This window comes from Hypanus sabinus, unplaced genomic scaffold (genome assembly GCF_030144855.1).
Source record: "Hypanus sabinus isolate sHypSab1 unplaced genomic scaffold, sHypSab1.hap1 scaffold_410, whole genome shotgun sequence".
Lineage (NCBI taxonomy): Eukaryota > Metazoa > Chordata > Chondrichthyes > Myliobatiformes > Dasyatidae > Hypanus > Hypanus sabinus.
The window spans coordinates 211,628-236,622 of NW_026781291.1; the positions used below are offsets into that span (position 1 = coordinate 211,628).

At 40.5% G+C, this 24,995-nt stretch overlaps 1 protein-coding gene across 3 annotated transcripts in view; it reads left to right on the plus strand.

Moving 5' to 3' along the window:
• The window catches only part of ccdc50a (coiled-coil domain containing 50a), a 144,941-nt gene that overhangs the window by 23,831 nt on the left and 96,115 nt on the right, over positions 1 to 24,995 (plus strand). For 2 of the 3 annotated variants that reach the window (XM_059961192.1, XM_059961195.1), the window contains exon 2: positions 17,996 to 18,058. In XM_059961192.1, the coding sequence (XP_059817175.1) occupies positions 17,996 to 18,058 (63 nt within the window). Of the gene's footprint in view, positions 1 to 4,570; positions 10,908 to 17,995; positions 18,059 to 24,995 lie in introns of those variants that run through there. The other variant, XM_059961193.1, reaches the window with a different exon arrangement.

Genomic DNA, 24,995 nt, shown 5'->3' on the forward strand with positions numbered 1-24,995 from the left:
TCCATGCACAAGTCTAAAGGCAAACAAAATGATTATTACTCTGGAGCTGATGTGGCACCATCCATAAAGTAACACTCGGCAGAGGAGTGTCTGTACGTAAGATGACTGACAAGAAATGATAAAGTAATGACCTGGGAAAAGTCTCTGGCTGTCTACTCAATCTCTGCTTCTTTGGTCCTTGTTAGGACCAGAGTTCTGATAAGGAGCTAAATGGTCCAGGGGACACTGCAGAGCAAATTATTGGTGAGTAACTTGATAGCATTCTGGACAAAACTTCCCTTTGCTTTGCTTGAGTGTAGTCTGTCTAGCAGTTAGACAGGCGGGATTTGGCAGATTGGGGGTCAGCTTCGTCGAGCACTTCTGTTTTGTCCATAAAAATGGTGACAAATCATTTAAATTCCTATCTAATTCCCGTTCCAACATGTCGATCCATGGCCACTTCTGCCACGATGAGGCCACTTTCAGGTTGGAGGAACATGACCATAGGTAGCTTCCAACCTGACGGGATGAACTTACAATTTTTCCAACCTGGTAATTTTTTTTTTCCCTCTTCCCCCTTCCTCTTCTTCAATTCCCCACTCTGGCCTCTTCCCTCTTCTCCTCACCTGCATATCACCTCCTCCTGGTGCCTCTCCTCCTTCCCTTTCTCCCATGGTCCACTCTCCTCTTGTATCAGAATCCTTCTTCTCCAGCCCTTCACCTTTTCCATCGATCACCTTCCAGCTTCTTACCTCACACACCCACCTGGCTTCACCTATCACCTAGCTTGTCCTCCTTCCCCTGCCCCCCACCTGCTTATTCTGATGCCTTCTCTCTTCCTTTCCAGTCCCAATAGAGGGCCTTGAACCAAATGTTGACTGTTAATTCATTCCCACATGTGCTCCAACATTGTGTGTGTGTGTGTTGTTTCGGCTGCTTTTTGTGAACTTGGTTAGTTCTAAGTTCGAAGTACATTTATTATCTAAGTATGTATACTGTATACTATCTTGAGATTCATCTCCTTGCAGAAGTCCACAAAGCAAAGAAACACAACAGAACCCTGTTAACCCCTGTCCCCCACACCACAAAGACTGTCAAACATCTGATGTAGAAAAAAGAACAAATAGTGCAAGCAATAAAAGAGCAAGCAGATAATACAGAGAGCATGAACAGCAGAGTCTCTGCAAAGGAGCCCACAGCCACTCTGATGTCGTGAGTGCAGCCAGTTTGGGAGCCCTGTGGCTGCAGATGCAGTTCAGATGAGGAAGTGTATCTAGCAGAAGACTATCTAGTATTTTTGTAAGCTGTCTGCAACACATCACTGGGGCCATCTTTCATCTGAGATTTTCAAGTTGCTGTACCTAAATCAGAGCATGACTCTAACTGGAACACAGGACTTCAGTGCTACTGCTGCAATGTCTGGTCCTTCGTAGTACTGAGCACCCCCAACCAGTTATTGATATTGCGCAAAGTTGGGTGTATTGGCTTCCGTGATGGTGTAACTGCCAGGGGCAAGCGGAGATGTATCCGAGCAACACACACAAAATGCTGGAGGAACTCCGCAGTCCAGGCAGCATCAATGGATAAATGTATAGTCAAAATTTCAGGCCGAAACCCTTTGGCAAGTATTATCAGATTCAGATTCAGTTTATCGTCATTTATAAACCACAAATACAATGCAGTTAAAAATGAGACAACGTTCTCCGTAATGATATCATGAAAAAGCACAAAACAGACCACGCAAGAAAAACCACATAACGTTTGGTAATCCCCAACCCAGAGTCCGGAGAGGCTGCTGTGTATCGATATCGCGCTACCGTCTTAGCACGTTCCCCGGAAAGGAACTACAAACCCATCAGACAAAACTAAAGCTACAAGACCTACACAAAACCACATAGTTACATATTGTTATAGTTAATATGTAGTTTCAACGGTGCAGACAAAACCATGATTGATAAAAGACTAACTGACAAAGACCACATAATTATAACACATAGATTTAACAGGGCAAAGCACTGTAATACCATAATCTGATAAAGAGCAGTCCATAGCACAGTTTAAAAGAAAGTCTCAAAGTTCCGACAACCCATCATCTCACGCAGACGGTAGAAGGAAGTAAAACTCTTCCTGCCATGAACCTCCAGTGCTGCAGCTTGCCAATACAGCACTCTGGGAGCCCGACCACAGCCAACTCCAAGTCCATCCAAAAACTTGGAACCTCTCAGTTTGATCAAGTAAGGTTGCAGTACGGTTGCGGTCTTTAACATGCTTGTGCTGGGACCTGTCATCATTGAGGGTCGAGTCATTTTGGAGCCACCTCTCATCAACATAAGTAATTCCTACCACGTTATCAACCTGTGAAGCTACTTTCAGGGATCTATGGGCTTGGACCCCCATGAGCCCACTGTATTTCAACATTGTTGAGGGTCCTGCCACTAACCGTGTAATATCGTTTTATATTTAATCTCCAGAAAGTACGCTCCCTTCACTTGGTTGGGTTGAGCTCTGTCTGCCATTTCTCCATCCAACTGATCTGTAACACATTGAATCCTTTGGCAATCTTCAACACCATCAATCTTTATATCATCTGTCAACTTTGAGGCCTTAGTGTGGATCCCTGTAGAACACTACTAGTCATGGATGTCCAGCTAGAATAAGTCCCATCAATTTCTACTCTGTCTTCTATAGGCAAGCCAATTCTGAATCCAAACTACCAAATCACTGACAGTCTTGTGCATCTTAATCTTCTGGATGAGCCTCCCATGAGAGACCTTGTGAAATACCTTACTGAAAATCCATGTAGAAAATGTTCATAGCTCTACCTTTATCAATCTTGCTTGTCACATCCTTGGAAAATCTCTATCAAGTGAGTAAAACAAGACATGCCCTGCATAAAACCATGCTGTCCGTCCCTAATTAGGCCATGGTTTCCCAAGTGCACATAAAACCTATCCCTAGGAATCCTCTCTATTAGCTTCCTTACTGCTGACATGAGACCATAACCACTTGTCACCAAGCACACCAAGTCTAGTAATCTTCCTTGAACCAACATGACTATTCAACTCACCAGTGTTTGAGGTCATGTGACAAGTAAATCACGAACTTTTGTCACAGTAGTTGATTAATGGCCCCCATGGTAGCATAGCAATTAGCATGAAGCTATTATAGCCCGGGGTGTCGGAGTTCAATCCCTATGTCCTCTGTAAGGAATGCATGGGTTTTCCCAGGGTGCTTCGGTTTCCTCCCATAGTCCAAAGACATGCTGGCTAGGTTAATTTGTCATTGTAAATTGACCTGTGATTAGGTTTGGGTTAAATTGGGCTTGTTGGGTTGCTAGGCAGCACAGCTCAAAGGGCTGTAAGGGCCTGTTCTGTCCCGTATCTCTAAAAAAATAAGTAAATTTAATGCATATTTTTTGTTGAAGTAACCAAGTTCAAATTAAATTTATTATTAAAGTAAATGTCACTAAGTACTACCCTGAGATTTATTTTCTTGTTGGTATTTCTTGTAGGGCCAAGAAACACAATAGAATCAATGAAAACTGCACAAAAACGAAAGACTTCCAAGTAAATAAATATAAACTGTTGCACAAATACAAAAAATAAAGAGGGGGAATACTCTGGATTTGGCAGGAATGGGATGGGCAGATTGGCCTACCCCTGTGTTAAAGTTTGTAAACTCTTTTATCAGATTCAGTGAATCTGTGCTAAGTGTTCTAAGAAGGAACTGAGAATTTTGAGCACAAGTCGTACTTCCTAGAAATGTTATTTATCTTGGCTGATAGTCTGAATACAGGAACTTGAGTTTACTAAGGTAATCGCATTTTAAAATAAAGAGAGATTTCTACAAAGTAGCTGATACTTTTACTAGGAATCGAAAAATGTTTCATCTGCTTTGATAAGATGGTTATCTGGTTGCACTACTGTTATAGAGGGGCCACTACACAGGGATGGAAAAAAACTGCAGAAATTTGCAAACTCGGCCTGCTGCATTGTGAGCACCAGTCTCCCCAGCATCGAGGACATCTTCAAACAGTGATGACTCAAAAAGGCGGCATCTGACATTAAGGACCCCCCTCACCCAGGACATACCCTCTTCTCATTGCTACCATCAAGGAGGAGGTACAGGAGCCTGAAGACGCACACTCAACATTTTTGGAACAGCTTCATCAGATTTCTGAATGGAAAATGAACACTACCTCACTACTGTATTTTTCTTTTTTTCTCTTTATCTTGTTCTTTTTGTGCTACATTGAATCCAGAGTAACACTTATTTCATTTTTCTTCACACTTATGTACAGGAAATGACATTAAACAATCTTGAAACCTGAATTTCGAAAGATATGAAAAACAGCAAAATAGAACTGCAAGGCTCACGTGGGCAGGAATGGAAAGAGAGCAAAATAACAGTCTGGGTTGTGGGTGGGGTGGGGGGAGTACCTGTCTGAAAAGCAGAATTATCATCAGAAATTAGAAAACTTTTCCAGCTCTGCTGTATTGAGTTGGAAAGTTCTGTTGTTTCACTCAAGAGGCGATACCTCAAGGAGACAGCATCCACCACTGGAGAAGTTCACCATCTGGGACTTGCCCTCTCTGTGCTTTACTGCCCTCGAGAGGAGGTACTGTAGCCTGTAGATACAAACTCTACAAAATTTTGTAATTTGTAGTAACTTTGTCATGCACTATCCTGGTGCCACAAAACAACAAATTTCATGACTTATATCAGTGAAAATAAATCTGATTCGGATTCTGCCTTGTGCTGAACATCACTGGTATGTGGGAATATGGAACTGAAAAAAGTCAGCCATAGTGGAGCAGACCTGGTGGGCTGAATGGCCCAATTCTCCTCCACTAGCTTGTGGTCTTATGGAATTGTATTGGTGACAGAGGGCAGAATGGGAATGGTTGGAGAATGAGCAACAGAAGAATAGTGTAAGAAGGCACGGGAATGTCGGGGTTAGTGTAACATCATTACAGTGGCAGCTGTGAGACTGGGGTTTGATCCCTGCTGTTGCCTGTAAGGAGTTTGCATGTTGTCCCCATGTCTCCTCCAGGTACTCTGATTTCTTCCCACGTTCCATAAGCATTATTCTTTAGAGAATGTGGAACAGGCCCTTTGAGTGATACCATCCAGCAACCCACCACTGATTTAACAATCACAGGACAATTTACAATGACCAGTTAACCTATTACTGATACATCTTTGCACTGTGCGAGGATTGTTTACAATCTCACCAGCAGACAAATCATTGTTTTATACCTCTCCTCATAGGACATGTTCTCTAATCCAGGCAGCATCCTGGTAATTCTCTGCACCTTTTGTAAAGCTTCTTCATCCTTGACCAGTACTGAACAGTATATTCTAAGTGTGGTCCAAGCAAGGTTTTATAGAGCTGCAACATTACCACTCAGCTCTTAAGCTCAATGCCCCCCCCCCCAACTAATGAACAACACATCATATGCCTTCTTTTTTTTTCTTCTTTCTAAATCTTTTTATTAATATTAGTAATATGGACAGAATACAAATGATATATTGATAAAGAAATTACCAACATATAAATTCCATTGTATATGAAAAAAAACATACATAATAGTTACAATATAAATGAGTTTACCAAGACATAAGCCATAAAATATATGTATGAACATAGTAAGTCTAAATATTTCATAATATATGATATAAAGAAAACAGAAAAAAGAAAGAAAAAAAACAAAAAAATATAATGCAAAACTAGCTAATCTAATAACTAGTAACTAATATAGAAGAAAAAAGAAGCAAAAAAAAGAGAGAAAAAAAAGGGGGCTGTTTATAATATCTCACAAAAATAAGTATTCATCAATGCCGTCACTTCCGGTCCTCTCAAAATACATAAGCTAAAAGCTGGGAAATCAAATGAACTTGGCACAGGGTCATATTACATCATATGAAAATGTTGAATAAATGGTCTCCATAACTTTTCAAATTTAATAGAAGTCTCAAAAGTACCACTTCTAATTTTTTCTAAATTTAAACATAACATAGTTTGAGAGAACCAATTAAATACAGTGGGAGGATTAATTTCTTTCCAATTCAACAATATAGATCTTCTAGCCATCAGAGTTAGAAATGCAATCATTTGACGGGCAGAAGAAGATAAATGCAGTGAGTCTAAGATTGGTAAACCAAAAATTGCGGCAATAGGATGAGGTTGTAAATCGATATTCAAAACCGCAGAAATAATATCAAAAATATCTTTCCAATATTTCTCCAAAAATGAACAAGACCAAAACATATGAGTTAAAGATGCAATTTCAGAATGACATCTATCACAAATAGGACTAATATGAGAGTAAAAATGAGCTAATTTATCCTTGGACATATGGGCCCTATGTACGACCTTAAATTGTATTAATGAATGTTTTGGCACATAACGATGATGTATTAACTAATTGAAGAATTCTAACCCAATTCTCACTAGAAATACTAAGACTAAGCTCTCTTTCCCAATCCTTTTTAGTCTTATAAAGAGGCTCTGAACTTATCTTCATAATTATATTATAAAGTTTTGAAATAAGTCCTTTTTGAAAAGGGTCTAATTCAAATAAACTCTCCAAAATATCTGAAGGCACAAAATTTGGAAACGTAGAGAGTACAGAACTTAAAAAATGTCTAATCTGTAAATATCTAAAAAAATGAAATCTAGGCAAGTTATATTTATTGGATAATTGCTCAAAAGACATGAAACAATTATCTAAAAATATATCAGAAAATCTTAGTAATCCCTTAGTTTTCTAAGCCGAATAAGCTTGATCTATAATGGAAGGGTGAAAAAAACAATTAGATACAATAGGACTATTTAAAACGAATCGAGTCAACCCAAAAAATCTCCGAAATTGAAACCATATACGCAAAGTATGTTTAACTATCGGGTTGTCAATTCGTTTCGGCAATTTAGAAAGAGCAAAAGGGAGAGAAGTCCCTAAAATAGAACCCAGAGCATAAGCTGATACCGATTTAGTTTCTAAACTCACCCAACAAGGGCCAAAAGATCCACCCCCATCTTTCAACATAACAAATATCTAATATTAACTGCCCAATAGTAAAATCTGAAATTAGGCAACGCTAACCCGCCTTCCTTTTTTGTCTTCTGTAAATATGTTTTACCTAACCTGGGATTTTTATTCTGCCATATATATGAAGAAATTTTAGAGTCAACATTAGTAAAAAAAGATTTCGGGATAAAAATTGGTATCGCTTGAAAAATATATAAAAACTTAGGTAAAATAACCATCTTAATAGCATTAATCCTACCTATTAGGGATAAAGATAAAGGTGACCACTTAGTAAACAAACCTTTAATCTGATCAATTAAGGGTAAACAATTAAAGCTAAATAAATCTTTATGGTTTTTTGTGATTTTGATCCCTAAATAAGTAAAAGAGTCATTAACTAATTTAAAAGGTAAATTTCCATAAATTGGGACCCGTTTATTCAAAGGAAACAATTCACTTTTATTAAGATTTAACTTATACCCAGAAAACTCACTAAATTGAGCCAATAATGATAAAACTGCTGGAATGGATTTCTCCGGGTTAGAAATGAATAGTAATAAATCATCTGCATACAAAGATAACTTATGAATATCTGTCCCACGATTAATACCCAAAATATCCTGTGATTGTCTGATGGCAATTGCCAAAGGTTCTAAGGCAATGTTAAATAGTAATGGACTAAGAGGACATCCTTGGCTAGTGCCCCGAAATAGGCGAAAAAAAGGGAGATCTTTGATTATTGGTAAACACTGAGGCTACTGGAGTATGATAAATCAATTTAATCCATTGATATAAATATCGGACTAAAATTAAACTTCTCCAACACATTAAATAAGTAAGGCCATTCAACTCTATCAAATGGTTTCTCCGCATCTAATGAAATCACGCATTCTGAAGTGTCATGTGAGGGAGTATAAACAATATTCAACAATCTCCTAATGTTAAAAAAAGAATAACGATTTTTAATAAAACCAGTTTGATCATCTGAAATAATTTTGGGTAATACCTTCTCCAATCTAGATGCCAGTAACTTGGAAAAAATCTTGGAGTCTACATTCAATAAAGATATAGGTCTATAAGAAGCACAGTTAGTAGGGTCTTTATCTTTCTTCAATATTAAAGAAATGGAAGCACTATAAAAAGATTATGGCAAATTCCCCAATCTAATGGCTTCCTCAAAAACCTTACCTAACCAAGGGGAAAGAGTAGCGGAAAAAAATTTAAAAAATTCAACTGTATAACCATCTGGACCCGGTGCTTTCCCAGAATTCATTGAGGAAATAGCCCCCTTAATTTCTACATCCGTAATAGGAGTATCCAATATCAAAAGATCATCAGATGATAATCTTGGAAAATTTAATTTCCCAAGAAAATCAGACATGGTATTATGATCTTGAGGAAATTCAGATTGATACAGGGAGGTATAGAAGTCTTGAAATGCCTTATTTATCTCATCATGATTAACTGTCAGATTCCCATTCTGCTGACCAATCTTAGTGATTTGACGTTTAACCAAAGCATTCTTCAATTGACTAGCTAACAGTTTACCAGATTTATCACTATGTATATAAAAATCAGATTTAGTTTTCATTAATTGATTTTCAATCGAGGACAACCCTTTGTTTGTAAAGCTCCTTACTAGGAGCAATCGAATATTTCTTATCAATCTCTTTAATTTTATCAACCAATAAAAGAGTTTCCATCTTAGTACGTTTCCTCAAACCAACAGAATAAGAAATAATCTGTCCACGTATATACGCTTTAAAAGTGTCCCAAAGTGTTCCGCAGGAAATATCATCTGTAGAATTAGTTGAAAGGAAGAAGTCGATCTGCTCCTCCATAAATTTTATAAAGTCAGAGTCTTGCAACAAGGTAGAGTCAAATCACCATTGTCTGGCATTAGAAGCTGTATCCGTAAATTTCATAGAAAGTAATAATGGAGCATGATCAGAGATAGCTATAATATCATAGTTACAACCGATTACCAATGGAATAAAACAAGAGTCTATAAAAAAATAATCAATTCTCGAATAAGAGTGATAAACATGTGAGAAAAAAGAAAACTCTTTGTCATTAGGATGCCGGAATCTCCAAATATCAAAAACTCCATTGTCAGTCAAAAAAGAGTTAATACAAGTGGCCGACTTATTAGGTAAAGTCTGAATAGATAAAGATTTATCCATCAGAGGATTTAAACAACAATTAAAGTCACCACCCATTATTAACATATTCGTTTAGATTGGGTGAAGAGGTAAATAAAGACTTAAAAAAGTCAGGACAATCCACATTTGGAGCGTAAACATTAACCAAAGCAACCTTTTTATTACAAAGTAAACCCGTAATTAACAAAAATCTGCCATTCGGATCCGAAAAAATATCATGATGAACAAATGAAATAGAGGAGTCAATAAAAATCGAAACTCCTTTTACTTTAGCATTCGAATTTGCGTGATACTGTTGACCCCGCCAAAATCTAAAAAAACGAAATTTGTCCTCCTTCCTCACATGAGTACAAAAATGATATGAGCATTAAGTCTTTGGAATACTTTGCAAATCTTCTTTCGTTTAATCGGATGATTTAAACCATTAGTATTCCAAGACACAAAATTAATGGTCTGAGCCATAATTCTAAAATCAACCCTTTGGTATAGAAAGGGTTAACCAACGTATAAACTCATGCACCCGGAAGAGGAACAAAAGTAATGAGAAGACCCGGAAGTGACGACAACACAGACATATTTGAAGTTCTAAAACAGCCCAAATAAAAAAACTTAACACAAACTGGTGCAAAAAAAATAGAATTAGAAAACAGACCATCCCCCCCCACCCCCCAAGAAAAAGAGAAAAAGCCAAAATATGACTTAAAAAGAGAAAAAGTAATTCTAATCCTACCCCCATGTCAGCTGAAGAACACTCCATATATAAAGGATATATATAAAAGAATCACCCCAACTTTAAAAATTAAAATCGCTATAATAAAAACCATATTTCTAAGTATAGTTAGTTGTAAAAAGAATAAAAATATAATCACTGAAAAAAATTATAAATCGGGCTCTAGCCCAGACAAAACAAAAAATATTTAAGCTCTGATAAGCGATGCATTGTAGGAAAAAGGTGAAAAAATAAAACAACATAACGCCATCTTAAGCAAAACCAAAAATCTTTTTCAAAAAACCACCACCTTAATCAAAGAAAAAATCACCTTCAAAGAATTAAAAATATACCTTAAAAGGAACAAAGTTAATGGACAAGTATGTAGTTAAATGATTAAAGTGTATAAGGCAAAACAATTAATATGACGAAAACACACTTTAACTTAAGTATAAAGTATAGGATGAACCTACACCAATAACCAGATTTTAATTCTGGTTTAACAGATCGAGAACCATCTGACACGATCAGAATCGTTCATTTATTAGAGACTGGTGTCTGTAGCAGTAGGGAAGTTCTCCTCCAGATATTTTCTCGCTTCTGAAGTTGAAATGAAAACCTGTCGTGGAGCATTCGACGGAGATATTCGAAGCTTCGCAGGGTATAGAAGCGCAGGTTTCAGATTTTTCTCATAACAGTCAGCCATCAACGGTTTAAAAAGAAGCCTTCTTTTTAAAAGGTCAGGATTAAAGTCTTCGACCAGGCGGAAGCAAAATTCTTAGAATTTAATCATTCCTGCTCGACGAGCTGCTCTTATAAGTTGTTCTTTGTCATGTACATAATGGAACCGGACAATTACCACCGAAGTTTTGTCTGTAGCACTCGGTGATCGACGCCGAATTCTATGTGCCCGATCCAATAAAGGAGGGTTATTCGGGAAAATCGTCGGAAACGCTTCTTTTAAAAGTTGAGCAAAATATTTCGAAGGGTCATCTTTTTCTATGCAGTCTGGAAGACCAAGTATACGTAAGTTCTGTCTTCTGGACCGATTCTCAAAATCGTCACTCTTGGCTTTAAGGGCTTCCATCAGCTTAATGGTCAAAATTAAATCCTGTTGTAGTTTTTCAATAGTCAAATCTCGCTTCCGAGCATCTTCTTGCAGAGACGCAATAAGAGCTTGTTGCTGTTTAATTACTAAATCTGTCTTAACCATGTACTCTTGAAAAGCCTTTATATCTTCTTTAAAAAATTGTTGTAGTTCAGCAAATTTTTTATCCAAAACCTCCATAAACAATTCAAAAGTTAATTGAGTTTGTTGTGGCGGAGCCTGCTTTTTTCCGTTACCGTTCGGATTGCTTCCGGGATCCCGTCCCTTAGACCTGAGATACATTTCTGTTTGCATATCTTCAAAAGTTCACAACAAACTCTTGGCAGTAAATCCAAAAAAAAAATTAACAAAGAAACTTTCGGTATAGGTAAAAATAAGCTGAATAAGGGTGATCGAAGGTTAAAAAAAGTAAAGGTTATGGAGTGAATCCAAAACAGTACTCACTCCATGAGCGTCTCCAGCTGACTCCATATGCCTTCTTAACCACCAAGCAAACCAGATAAAACATTTTATCCCAGTAAAACTATCTGCTGATATCCAGAAATCTCTCAATTTTTAAAAATCAGTCTTATGGGTGAAGTCACGTTCTTGTTATCAAGTCAAGTCTTTTTTATTGTCATCTCAACCATAACTGCTGGTACAATACATAGTAAAAATGAGTCAACATGTTTCATGACACAGTACAAAAACTAGACAGAACTACGTAAAAAAACAACACAGAAAAGAAACTACACTAGACTACAGACTGCATAAAGTGCACAAAACAATGCAGGCATTACAATAAATAATAAACAAGACAATAGGGCAGTAAGTTGGTGTCAGTCCAAGCTCTGGATATTGACTCTGATAGCTTGGGGGAAGAAACTGTTACATAGTCTGGTCATGAAAGCCTGAATGTTTCGGTGCCTTTTCCCAGACAGCAGGAGGGAGAAGAGTTTGTATGAGGGGTGAGTGGGGTCCTTCATGATGCTGTTTGCTTTGCGGATGCAGCGTGTAGTGTAAACATCCATAATGACAGGAAAAGAGACCCCGATGATCTTCTCAGCTGACCTCACTATCTGCTGCAGGGTCTTGTGATCCGAGGTGGTGCAATTTCTGAACCAGGCAGAGATGCAGCTGCTCAGGATGCTCTCAATACAACCCCTGTAGAATGTGATGAGGATGGGGGGGTGGGAGATGGACTTTCCTCAGCCTTCGCAGAAAGTTGAGACACTGCTGGGCTTTCTTTGCTATGGAGCTGGTGTTGAGGGACCAGGTGAGATTCTGTGCCAGGTGAACACCAAGAACTTTGGTGCTCTTAACGATCTCTACCGAGGAGCCGTCGATGTTCAGTGGGGAGTGGTCGCTCCGTGCCCTCCTGAAGTCAACAACTATCTCTTTTGTTTTGTTCACATTCAGAGACAGGTTGTTGGCTCTGCACCAGTCCGTTAGCCATTGCATCTCTTCTCTGTAAGCTGACTCGTCGTTCATGCTGATGAGACCCACCACAATCGTGTCATTGGTGAACTTGTTGATGTGGTTCGAGCTGTGTGTTGCAGCACAGTCGTGGGTCAGCAGAGTGAATGGCAGTGGACTGAGCACACAGCCCTGGGGTCCCCTGTGCTCAGTGTGATGGTGTTGGAGATGCTGCCTCTGATCCAGACTGACTGAGGTCTCCCAGTCAGGAAGTCTAGGATCCAGTTGCAGAGGGAGGTGTTCAGACCCAGTAGGCTCAGCTTTCCAATCAGTTTCTGAGGGATGATTGTGTTGAATGCTGAACGGAAGTCTATGAACAGCATCCGAACGTATGTGTCTTTTCTGTCCCTGTGGGTTAGGGCCAGGTGGAGGGTGATGGCAATGGTGTCGTCTGTTGAGCGGTTCGGACAATACGCAAACTGCAGGGGGTCCAATGAGGGGGGGCTTCAGGGTCTTGATATGCCTCATGATGAGCCTCTCAAAACACTTCATGATGATGAGAGTGCAATGGGACGGTAGACATTTAGGCAGGACACAAGATTTCTTCGGCACAGGGACGATGGTGGCGGCCTTGGAGCACATTGAAATGGTGGCGCTGCTCAGGGAGATGTTGAAGATGTCAGTGAGATAATCTACTAGCTGATCTGCACATCCTCTGAGCACTCTACCAGGAATGTTGTCTGGTCCAGCAGCCTTCCGTGGGTTGACCCTGCACAGGGTTCTCCTCACATCGGCCACGGTGAGACACAGCACCTGGTCATTTGTAGGAGGGGTGGACTCCCTCACTACCATGTAATTTTCCGCCTCAAAACAGGCGTATCAGACTGTCAGTGGGAACATGAACATAATTGTGTACAGTTCTGGTCTCCGAATTATAGAAAAAGATGTCAACAAAATAGAGAAAGTACAGAGAAGATTTACTAGAATGTTACCTGGGTTTCAGCACCTAAGTTACAGGGAAAGTTTGAACAAGTTAGGTCTTTATTCTTTGGAGTGTAGAAGGTTGAGGGGGGACTTGATAGAGGTATTTAAAATTATGAGGGGGATAGATCAAGTTGACGTGGATAGGCTTTTTCCATTGAGAGTAGGGGAGATTCAAACAAGTGGACATGATTTGAGAGTTAGGGGGCAAAAGTTTAAGGGTAGCACGAGGGGGAATTTCTTTACTTAGAGAGTGGTATCTGTGTGGAATGAGCTTCCAGTAGAAGTGGTAGAGGCAGGTTCGGTATTGTCATTTAAAGTAAAATTGGATAGGTATGTGGACAGGAAAGGAATGGAGCATTATGGGCTGAGTGCAGGCCAGTGGGACTAGGTGAGTGTAAGTGTTGGCACGGACTAGCAGGGCTGAGATGGCCTGTTTCTGTGCTGTAATTGTTATATGGTTGTATAAGGGTTAGTAATTCGGGGCATGCCAAAAGCACAATCCTCATCATTGTGACTGGGAGAGCTGTGTAAATGCACTCTTTACACATGCGCATTAGTGCGCAGATGCACACGTTGCTTTGTTATTTTGTTGTCGTCGTACTGAGTGCAATTCAATGTATTCCCCTGGTTTATACCATTAATGAAGGGTTTGGCTTTGTGGTGCCTCTCCCACCATACATGGTGCAATATTCCACTACTTTGGTGTGTAAAATGTGTATATGTTGATTGTATACTGTATTTAAAGTAGATTCCTCTGTTTATTTTGTAATATGATTATAACTACATTGTGGGGTGCATCATATTGTGTAGATAGTCAGTACCAGTTTCCCAGGGCACCAATAGCAAACACCAGAGGGTATAGGTACAAAATGAAGGGAGTGAAGTTTAGGGGAGACATCAGGGGTAAGTTTTTTACACAGAAGGTTGTCAGTGCCTGGAATGACTTGCCAGGGATGGTGGTGAAGGTTAAAACATTAGGGGTATTTAAAAGCCTCTTGGACAGGCACATGGATGAAAGAAAAATGGAGGGTTATGGGGTAGTGTGGGTTTAGTACTTTTTTTTAAGGATTATATGGGTCGGCACAACATGGAGGGCTGAAGGGCCTGTACTGTGGTACAGTGTTCTATGGTATTCTAATTTATGGGTAGACTTAATGGTGCTCTGTTGAGAATTAAATATGATACTGTCCTAGTGCCAGTTTAAATGAGCTCTGTGCTCTCAGTGGGAGAGAGCCTGGACAAATAGTATGCAACTATTATTATGCTGTTTGGTAGATATATTTTCATAAATATTGGCAGTTATCTTTTCACTATTTTAGCTAATTTTTGTAAGTTTGATTTTTGACACACCTAATAAATACTCTTGCACTAAAGTGCTGAGCACTCCAGCCATTTTTCCTTTGGTCTTAACCCACGTATCTAACAATCATCATCATCATCATCATCATCGTGATGTGCCGTGTCGTATGAGGTGGGCGATCATGGTCTTTCCATGATTGTTTTTGGCAAATTCTACGGAAGTAGTTTGCCATTGCTGCCTTCTGGGCAGTGTCTTTACGAGATGGGTGACCCGAGCCATTGTCAATACTCTTCAGAGATTGCCTGGTGCCTGTGGTCACATAAGCAGGACTTGTGATGTGACCTTCCACCACCTGCTCCCATAGCCTCACATCACTCTGATGTGGTGGGGAGGGATCAGCAGGTGACCAAGGGTGACCTGCAGACTAGTGGAGGAAAGGAGTACCTTACGCCTCCTTTGGTTGAGACGTATCTCCACCTGCCATACAATCCTCACTGGTATGATTTGAAGTAAATGATGTATTTTGCTGTATACTTGGATTATAGATGTGACAAATAACCCTTATCTTTGAATGGAGAAGGTAGGTGAAGCAGTCGACTGGATAGAAAAATGATTAAGGATTAAAGGTTAGAGTTTAAGGTTAAATATTAACTTTGTGTTGTTTGCTTCAATGCATCAGGACTTGCACCATCAGGATCGGGAACAGATAGTCCTCCTCAACCACCAGGCTCTTGAACCCAAGGGGATAAGTTCACTCACCCCCAGCACTGAACTGTTCTCAAACATATGGACTCACCCCATCACCACATACTTTCCTCTGGATGCTCCAATTTCCTCCCGCATTTCAAAGATGCATGGGTCAAGGTTGCAGAGTTGTCGACATTAAAAGCACTGTGACATTTGTGGGCTGCTCCCAGCACAAACCTCAAAGTAAATGTATTATCAAAGTGCATATACAGTTGAAGTCAGAAGTTTACATGCACTTAGGTTGAAGTCCTTAAAACTCATTGGTTTAACCACACCACGGATTACATATTAGCGAACTATAGTTTTGGCAAGACGTTGAGGACATCTATTTTGTGCATGACATGAGTAATTTTTCCAACAACTGTTTACAGACAGATTATTTCACTTTTAATTGACTATATCACAATTCCAGTGGGTCGAAAGTTTACAAACAAAATCAAAAGAAATCAGCCAAGACCTCAGAAAAAAAATTGTGGACCTCCACAAGTCTGGTTCATCCTTGGAGTAGCTTCCAAACGCCTGAAAGTACCACGTTCATCTGTACAATCAATAGTACTCAAGTATAAACACCATGGGACCACGCAGCCGTCATACCGCTCAGGAAGGAAATGCATTCTGTTTCCTAGAGATGAACGTACTTTGGCGCAAAAAGTGCAAATCAATCCCAGAACAACAGCAAAGGACCTTGTGAAGATGCTGGAGGAAACAGGTAGACAAGTATCTATATCCACAGTAAAAGGAGTTCTATATCGACATAACCTGAAAGGCTGCTCAGTAAGGAAGAAGCCACAGTTCCAAAACCACCATAAAAAAGCCAGGCTACAGTTTGCAAGTGCACATGGGGGCAAATATCTTACTTTTTGGAGAAATCTCCTCTGGTCTGATAAAACAAAAGTTGAACTGTTTGGCCATAATGACCATCGTTATGTTTGGAGGAAAAAGGGTGAGGCTTGCAAGTGGAAGAACACCATTCCAACCATGAAGCATGGGGGTGGCAGCATCATGTTGTGGGGGTGCTTTGCTGGACGAGGGACTGGTGCATTTCACAAAATAGATGACATCATAAGGAAGGAAAATTATGTAGATATATTGAAGCAATATCTCAAGACATCAGCCAGGAAGTTAAAGCTCGGTCACAAATGGGTCTTCCAAATGGACAGTGACCCCAAGCATATCTCCAAAGTTGTGGCAAAATTGCTTAAGGACAACAAAGTCAAGGTACCGGAGTGGCCATCACAAAGCTCTGACCCCAATCCGATAGAAAATTTGTGGGCAGAACTGAAAAAGTGTGTGCGAGCAAGGAGGCCTACAAACCTGACTCAGTTTGTCTGGAGGAATGGAACAAAATTCCGGCAACTTATTGTGAGAAGCTTGTGGAAGGCTACCCAAAACGTTTGACCCAAGTCAAGCAATTTAAAGGCAATGCTACCAAATACTAACAAAGTGTATGTAAACTTCTAACCCACTGGGAATGTGATGAAAGAAATAAAAGCTGAAATAAATCATTCTCTCCACTATTATTCTGACATTTCACATTCTTAGAGTAAAGTAGTGATCCTAACTGACCTAAGACAGGGAATATTTTCTAGGATTAAACATCAGGAATTGTGAAAAACTGAGTTTAAATGTATTTGGCTAAGGTGTATGTAAACTTCTGACTTCAACTGTATGTCACCACATACATTTTCTTGAGGGCATTCACAGTAAGTACAAAGACACACAACAGCATAAATGAAGAACCGCACACAACAGGACAGACCAACAACCAATATGCAAAAGGCCATAAACTGTGTAAATACAAAATGAAAATAATATTAATAAATAAATAAGCAATAAATATTGAGAACATGAGATGAAGAATCCTTGAAGAGAGTCTATAGGTTGTGGAAACAGTTCAATGGAATTGAAGTTTCAGGGGAGTGAAATTTTTTACCACCTGTTGAAATCAAACCCACATCCACCACTTTCACTGGCAGCTCATCCACACTTGCACCAGCCTCTGACTGAAGAGGTTCCCCATCAGATCCTCCTTCACCATTTCACCTCTCATGCATTACCCATGACCTTTAGTACTAGTCTTGCGCAACCTCAGTGGTGCTAAGGATTGAAGCAGGGTGATGGAGATGAGGAAATATTTCTTTAGTCAGAGGGTGGTGAATCTGTAGGTTTCATTGCAACAGACGGCTGTGGGTATATTTAAAGCAGGGGTTGATTAGACTCGGGGTGTCAAAACATTATAAGGAGAATGCAGGAAAACGGGGTTGAGGGGGACAATAAATCCAGCATGATGGAATGGCAGAGCAAACTCAGTGAATTGGATGTCCTAATTCTCCTGTGTCTAATGGTCCTCAAGTTCCTCTGTGTATCAACATTCTTAAGGGTCTTGTTCCTCACATTTGACCTACCAAAGGGCAGCACTTCACATTTGGCCGGATTAAACTCAATCTGACATTTTGCTCCTATGTCATATTATCTTACCTCAAGAATCTTAGTTTGTAGCTGTTTTTAAAAAACGTCCATCATCACTCAAGGTTAAATGTGTGTGGGGTTTGGAGTTTAACCATTTTGTTTCTCTTGCAGTGTGCCGTCAGTTTGCCGTTCGTGAGGATCACAGTTTGGCACACAATCTCCAGGAGCAGGAGAGTAAGTACCAGAGATGTATGTTGTCACAGTGTTACAAAACACATGCAAAGGTGAACCGTCTGTGTACAAAAATAAATCTGGTTTAAAAAAAACTCTGATGTTGTCAGAATGTTCTGAAAGCAGTCCTGATGAAGGGTCTCAGCCCAAACTTGGACTGTTGATGCTGCCTGATCTGCAAAGTTCCTCCTGCTTTTTGTATGTCTTGTTCAAGATTTCCAATATCTGAAGAATCTCTTGTGTTTCGGATATTTGCTTCCTCCTAACTTTCTACCTATCTTTCCCCTCAACTTGTTTCACTTGTTATTTGACAGATTCTAGTCCTTCCCCACACACCCACTTTTTTATTCTGGCTTCTGCTCCCTTCCTTTCCACTCCTGATGAAGGGTCTCAGCCTGAAACATTGTCTATTTATTCCTCTCCGTAGATGCTGCCTGACCTGCTGAGTTCCACCGGCATTTTGTGTGTTACTTTCGACTTGCAGCATCTGCAGAATCTCTTGTGTTAAGGAAGAAAGTGTACAGTGTTTACATAGTCTGGGCCTGTATGTTCCTTAAGTTCCTCAGCAACCTTGTTAGCTTATAATTGTCCTCTTGAGGTGGCCAACCGAAGTGATAAGATCCTGTTTTGGGTCCATTCCATTAGGTAGTTATCATTTCCTTTGTGAGATGTTTTTATTTACCAAAAGAAACAAAGTTTAATCAGAAATATGTGATGAGCAGAGGGATCTTGGGGTCCAGGTTCATAATTCACTGAAAGTGTCTACATAGGTTGGTAGGGTGGTTAAGAAGGCATATGGACTTGCATTTACTAGTAGAGGCTTTGAGTTCATAAGTCAGAAAGTTATGTTGCAGCTTTATAAAACTCTAATTGGGCCACATTGGGAGTATTGTGTACAGTTCTGTTCCCCCTATTACAGGAAGGATGTTGAGGCTTTGGAGAGGGGGCAAAAGAGGTTCACCAGGATACTACCTGGATGAGAGGGCATGTGCCTAACAAGAGGTTGGACAAACTTGGGTTGTTTTATCTATAGTGCAGAGATGCTCTTATGCACACCACTGTTGTAACGTGTGGATATTAGATTACTGTTACCTTGTCTGCTTGAACCAGTCTGGCCATTCTCCTTTCTCATTAAAAAGGCATTTACACCCACAGAACTGTTGCTCACTGAATGTTCTTTTTTGTCTTACACAACATATCTGTAAACTCTAGAGACTGTTGTGTGTGAAAATTCAGATCAGCAGTTTCTGAAATACTCAAACCACTTCACCTGGCACCAACAATCATTCCACAGTCAGCCACTTAGATCACATTTCTTTCCTTTTCTGATGTTTGATCTGAACAACAACAGAACTTCTTGACCATGTCTGCATCTATTAACTATTGAGTTGCTGCCACATAATTAGATATTTACATTAATGAGCCGGTGTACCTAATAAAGCGGCCATGAGTGTATGTTAGTGATAATCAATCTGATTTTGATTTCACCCCTCTGACCTCACTTTGTATCCTGAAGGTTTTCACTTCATCCTCACCTTCCACGTTCAACAGATTTCTCATTCAACATTCAACCTGATGTGACCACCAAATATATTTTTCTCACCCCTCTCTCTTACACGCACGCACGCGTGCACACACACGCACACACACACATCAATACAAGGGGCTCTGCCTCCCTGTGGCGATAACTAGCTTCACTCTAACTTACCAATTTTAAGTTCATCTACACCTCTACTTTCTGAGGAGGCTGAAGTGAGCTGAACAAGACATATCTAGCATTTGGTAAGATGGCAGCGCACTCAGATGCCATCTATAGGACACTCAGATGTCTTCTATAGGGTCAACCAAAGGTGTTATTGTTTTTTTAAAATTTTTGTTTATGTTTGCAAGACCCTACTGGATATTAAGGACTTAAACTACTGAAGGTCTACACCACCAGCCAGTTGTTTGTTGGCAGAGCTGGACTAGGTGCAGACTGTGTTGCTGCCTGCGTCTGAGATATGTCGGTGAAGAAGGAAATGTGCAGTCTACCAGCGAGCCTTAGTTGGTTTTGTTGTGATTGCAAGACCTTGTTGGGCATTGATGATTTGGAATGCTGCAAGTCCAATTCATTGCTTTATTGGTGAACAGCAGGGCGGAGGTGGGGGAGCTGCATGCCCTTGGTCATAGCAAGGACTATTCCTCAGGCCGCGATGTCACCTGTTTGCAGGCCCCCCCCCCTCCAGGAAAGAGGCATGGGAGTCGGTGTGCATCACTGGAGTGCAGAGTACTTGCTGGAGTCGTTGCAACCCACCCCCCCAGTGTTTTCTCAGCAGAAAATAAGCTGTATTGTGTTCGACTGCAAACCACTGCAACATTTGTGGACTCAGGGTCTTGCGCTATATGTTTTTTGTGTCTGTATTTTGTTGATTTCTTTTCTGTGCTGTATGTGTCTTATGCTGTGTTTGACTGCGGTGCTCTGTTTTGCACCTTGCCCCAAAGTAATGCTGTTCTGTTCGACTGTATGCATGGGTATTCATGTGTGATTGAATGACAACTTAACTTGAACATCTGTACTCACCTCATTCTACAGATACGCAGTGGAGAGCTTCCTAACAAGCTGCATCACTGCATGGTATAGAAACTGCACTGTGGCAGACAGGAAAGCTAAACAATGGGTAATTCAAATTGCCCACCACATCACCAACACCAGCCTACCTGCCATTAAGTACGTGTATACAGAAAAGGGCCAGTAATGTCAAGAAGGATCCCACCCACTCTGCTCATCACTGCTTGTCCCAATCCCATCAGGGAGGAGGCTACATAGCATCATAGCTACATAGCAGGACCACCTGACTCAAAAACAATTACTTTCCCCAAGCAGTAAGGCTGATCAACACCTCCACCCACTAACCCACCCCTCCACACCCCCAACCACCACGACTTTATCATTTCCTGTCAGAGTCATCCTATGTACAGACACTCCTGTGCCTAGTGTCACTTTCTGGATGTAATGTATATAAGCTATCTTATGTGTTTATATTTATTAAGCTTTTTACTATTATTGTTTTTTTTGTGCTGCATCAGATCCGGAGTTTTGATCCCCTTTACACTTGTGTACTGGAAATGACATTACACTATTTTGAATCTTGAACTTGTTACACGTATTCTGAACTTCGTGAACTGCTGTAACCATTTGGCAGTTTTAAAGTGTCAAGGAAGCTATTGGAAGTGAAACAGTGCGGGGAGGGTTAATTGAAAATATCAAAACCTGAAATTGATATTTATATAAGGCAAGATTATTGAGACCCAGGTGAACAGTTGAAGTTGAAATACTGAGCAGCTGTGATCTATTTTAGTCAAAGGCTGTTAGCTGTGCATCTTTTTCTGCAGACATCAAAAACTGATATCTAATTGTAAGTCCTGCTGAAGGACTTTGCCCTGAATTGTTGACCGTACTCCTCTCCATAGATGCTGCCCGGCCTGCTGAGTTCCTGCAGCATTTTGTGTGTGTGGTTCAGATTTCCGGCAGCTGCAGATTTTCTCTTGTTTGTGGTCCAATTTCAAAAGTGGCTTGCCCACAGAAGGCAGAGGCTGGTAGTAGATGGAGTGTATTCTGCCTGGAGGTTGGTGACGTGGTGTTCTATAGGGATCTGTTCTGGGACCCCTGCCATCACCCCTACTGGGGCATAGACCGCCAACAGCAGCTTGCCATAGTCCTCTGTCCTGAGCCAATGGATGGTTGATTAGCTCTGTATCTTCTGCTTTCACCTCACAGCTTCATGCGTCTTCTAAGTGAAGACCATTCCTCTCCCTGGGTGAGGGATTTGGAGCTTTTGTTGCATTTCTGTAGCTCTGGGTTTTTATAGGATGTGGTTGCTTGCCCATGCCTTACCCTCCTCCTTTCACAGCCAGACTTGTGACCTTCCATGGCGGAGTTTGGGACCCCTATTCTTTGTGATTTTTTACAAATGACTTGGTTGGGGATCTGGAATGGTGTGGTAGTAGGTTTGCAGATCAACAAAGGTTGGAGTTAGAAACATAGAAAACCTACAGCACAATAGAGGCCCTTCAGCCCAAAAAGCTGTGCCAAACATGTTCTTACCTTAGAAATTACAGAGGGTTACCCATAGCCCTTGATTTTTCTGAGCTCCATGTACCTGTCCAGGAGTCTCTTAAAAGACCCTATCGTATCCGCCTCCACTACCATCATTGGCAGCCCATTCCACACACTCACCATTCTCTACGTAAAATAAACAACAATAACTTACTTCTGACATCTCTTCTGTACCTACTTCTAAGCACCTTAAAACTGTGCCCTCTCATGCTAGCCATTTCAGTCCTGGGAAAAAGCGTCTGACTATCCACACGATCAATGCCTCTCATCACCTTGTACACCTCTATCAGGTCACCTCTAATCCTTCATCCCTCGAAGGAGAAAAGGCCGAGTTCACTCAACCTATTCTCATAAGGCATGCTCCGCAATCTAGGTAACATCCTTGTAAATCTCCTCTGCATCCTTTATATGGCTTCCGCATCTTTCCTGTATTGAGGCGACCAGAACTGAGCACAGTACTCCAAATGGGGTCTGACCAGGGTCCTATATAGCTGCAACATTACCTCTCGGCTCCTAAACTCAATCCCATGATTGATGATGGCCAAGGCATTATATGCTTTCTTAACCACAGAGTCAACCTGCACAGCAGCTTTGAGTGTCCTATGGACTCGGACCCCAAGATCCCTCTGATCCTCCACACTGCCAAGAGTCTTACCATTAATACTATATTCTGCCATCATATTGGACCTACCAAAATGAACCACCTCACACTTATCTGGGTTGAACTCCATCTGCCACTTCTCAGCCCAGTTTTGCATCCTATCAATGTCCTGCTGTAACCTCTGACAGCCCTCCACACTATCCACAACACCTCCAACCTTTGTGTCATCAGCAAAGTTACTAACCCATCCCTCCACTTCTTCATCTAGGTCATTTACAAAAATCATGAAGAGTAGGGGTCCCAGAACAGATCCCTGAGACACACCACTGGTCACTGACCTCCATGCAGAATGTGACCCATCTACAACCACTCTTTGCCTTCTGTGGGCAAGCCAGTTCTGGATCCACAAAGCAATGGCCCTTGGATCCCATGCCTCCTTACTTTCTCAATAAGCCTTGCATGGGGTATCTTATCAAATGCCATATACACTACCTCTGTGGCTCTACCTTCATCAATTTTTAGTCACATCCTTAAAAAAATTCAATCAGGCTTGTAAGACACGACCTGCCTTTGACAAAGCCTATTTGACTATTCCTGATCATATTATGCCTCTCCAAATGTTCATAAATCCTGCCTCTCAGGATCTCTCTATCAACTTACCAACCACTGAAATAAGACTCATTGGCCTATAATTTCCTGGGCTATCTCTATTCCCTTTCTTGAATAAGGGAACAACATCCACACCCCTCCAATCCTCTGGAACCTCTCCAGTCCCCATCGATGATGCAATGATCATCGCCAGAGGCTCAGCAATCTCCTCCCTCGCCTTCCACAGTTGCGTGGGGTACTTCTCATCCGGTCCTGGCGTCTTATCCAACTTGATGCTTTCCAAATGCTCTGAGACATCCTCTTTCTTAACATCTACATGCTCAAGTTTTTCAGTCCACTGTAAGTCATCTCTACAATCGCCAAGATCTTTTTCCGTAGTGAAGCAAAGTACTCTTTAAGTACATCTGCCATCTCCTCCGGTTCCATGCACACTTTTCCACAGTCACACTTTATTCTGTCACATGTTGTTGTGTATACTGTAGTATGTTGTTGGCTGCAATGGGACATTGACTGGTTGCAGAGCTGGACTGAAAAGTGGCAGATGGAGTTCAATCCAGAAAAGAGTTAAGTTATTTACTTTGGAAGGTCGGGTTTGAAGGCAGAATACAGGGTAAATGGCAAATTCTTAACATTGTGGAGGAACAGATGAATTGTAGGGTTCATGTCCATGAATCCCTCAGAGATGTAGCACAAGTTGATAGTGTATGGTGTGCTGGCCTTCATTCGTTGGGGGATTGAGTTCAAGACCTGTGAGGTTATGTTGTGACTCTATAAAACACAGAAAAGACCATGCTTGGAATATTGTGTTTAGTTCTGGTTGCCTGGTGATAGATAAGATATGAAAGATTTAGAGATTTACCAAGATGATGCAGCATTGAGTGAGCTAGTGCTTTTCTATTTGGAGTGAAGAGGTTGAACGCTGACCTGATAGTGGTGTACAAGATGGATTTGACAACCAGAGACTTTTCCTAGGTTGGAAATGGCTAATATGAAGAGGTATAATCTTAAGGTGAACGGGGGAAAATATAGGAGAGGTGTCTTATGTAGGATTTTTTTTTACACAGGGTGTTGGCTGCGTTGAACGCCCTGCCAGTGGTGACGGTAATGGCAGATACATTGGAGACATTTCTTTCTTTTTAAATCTTTTTATTAATTTTCAAACAAACATAGGAAGAAAAACAGCAAATACAGAGAGCTTGAGAGTACATAATTAATAAGGCTGGAATGCAAATACAAACAGTTAATAATCCAAATATAATAACCTCCCAAACTCATAGTGTATTACAAAAAATGGAAAAATGGAAAAATAAACCCAACAGAAACAACAAAAAACCAGCTAACCTAACCGACATGGGCTATTGTATCATATCAAGTGTACACAGTAGTGTCAATAACTCCACACCTCTATCCAAATCACTAAAGGTGATAAGAAAAAGGTTTGGGAAAGGTCAGTTTAACCCATACGAAAATGTTGAATAAATGGTCTCCAGGTTTCTTCAAATTTGACGGAAGGGTCAAAAATGACACTTCTAATTTTTCTAAACTCAAACAAGATATAGTTTGGGAAAACCATTGAAATGTAGTTAGGGGATTAATTTCTTGCCAGTTCAGCAGAATAGATCTTCTAGCCATTA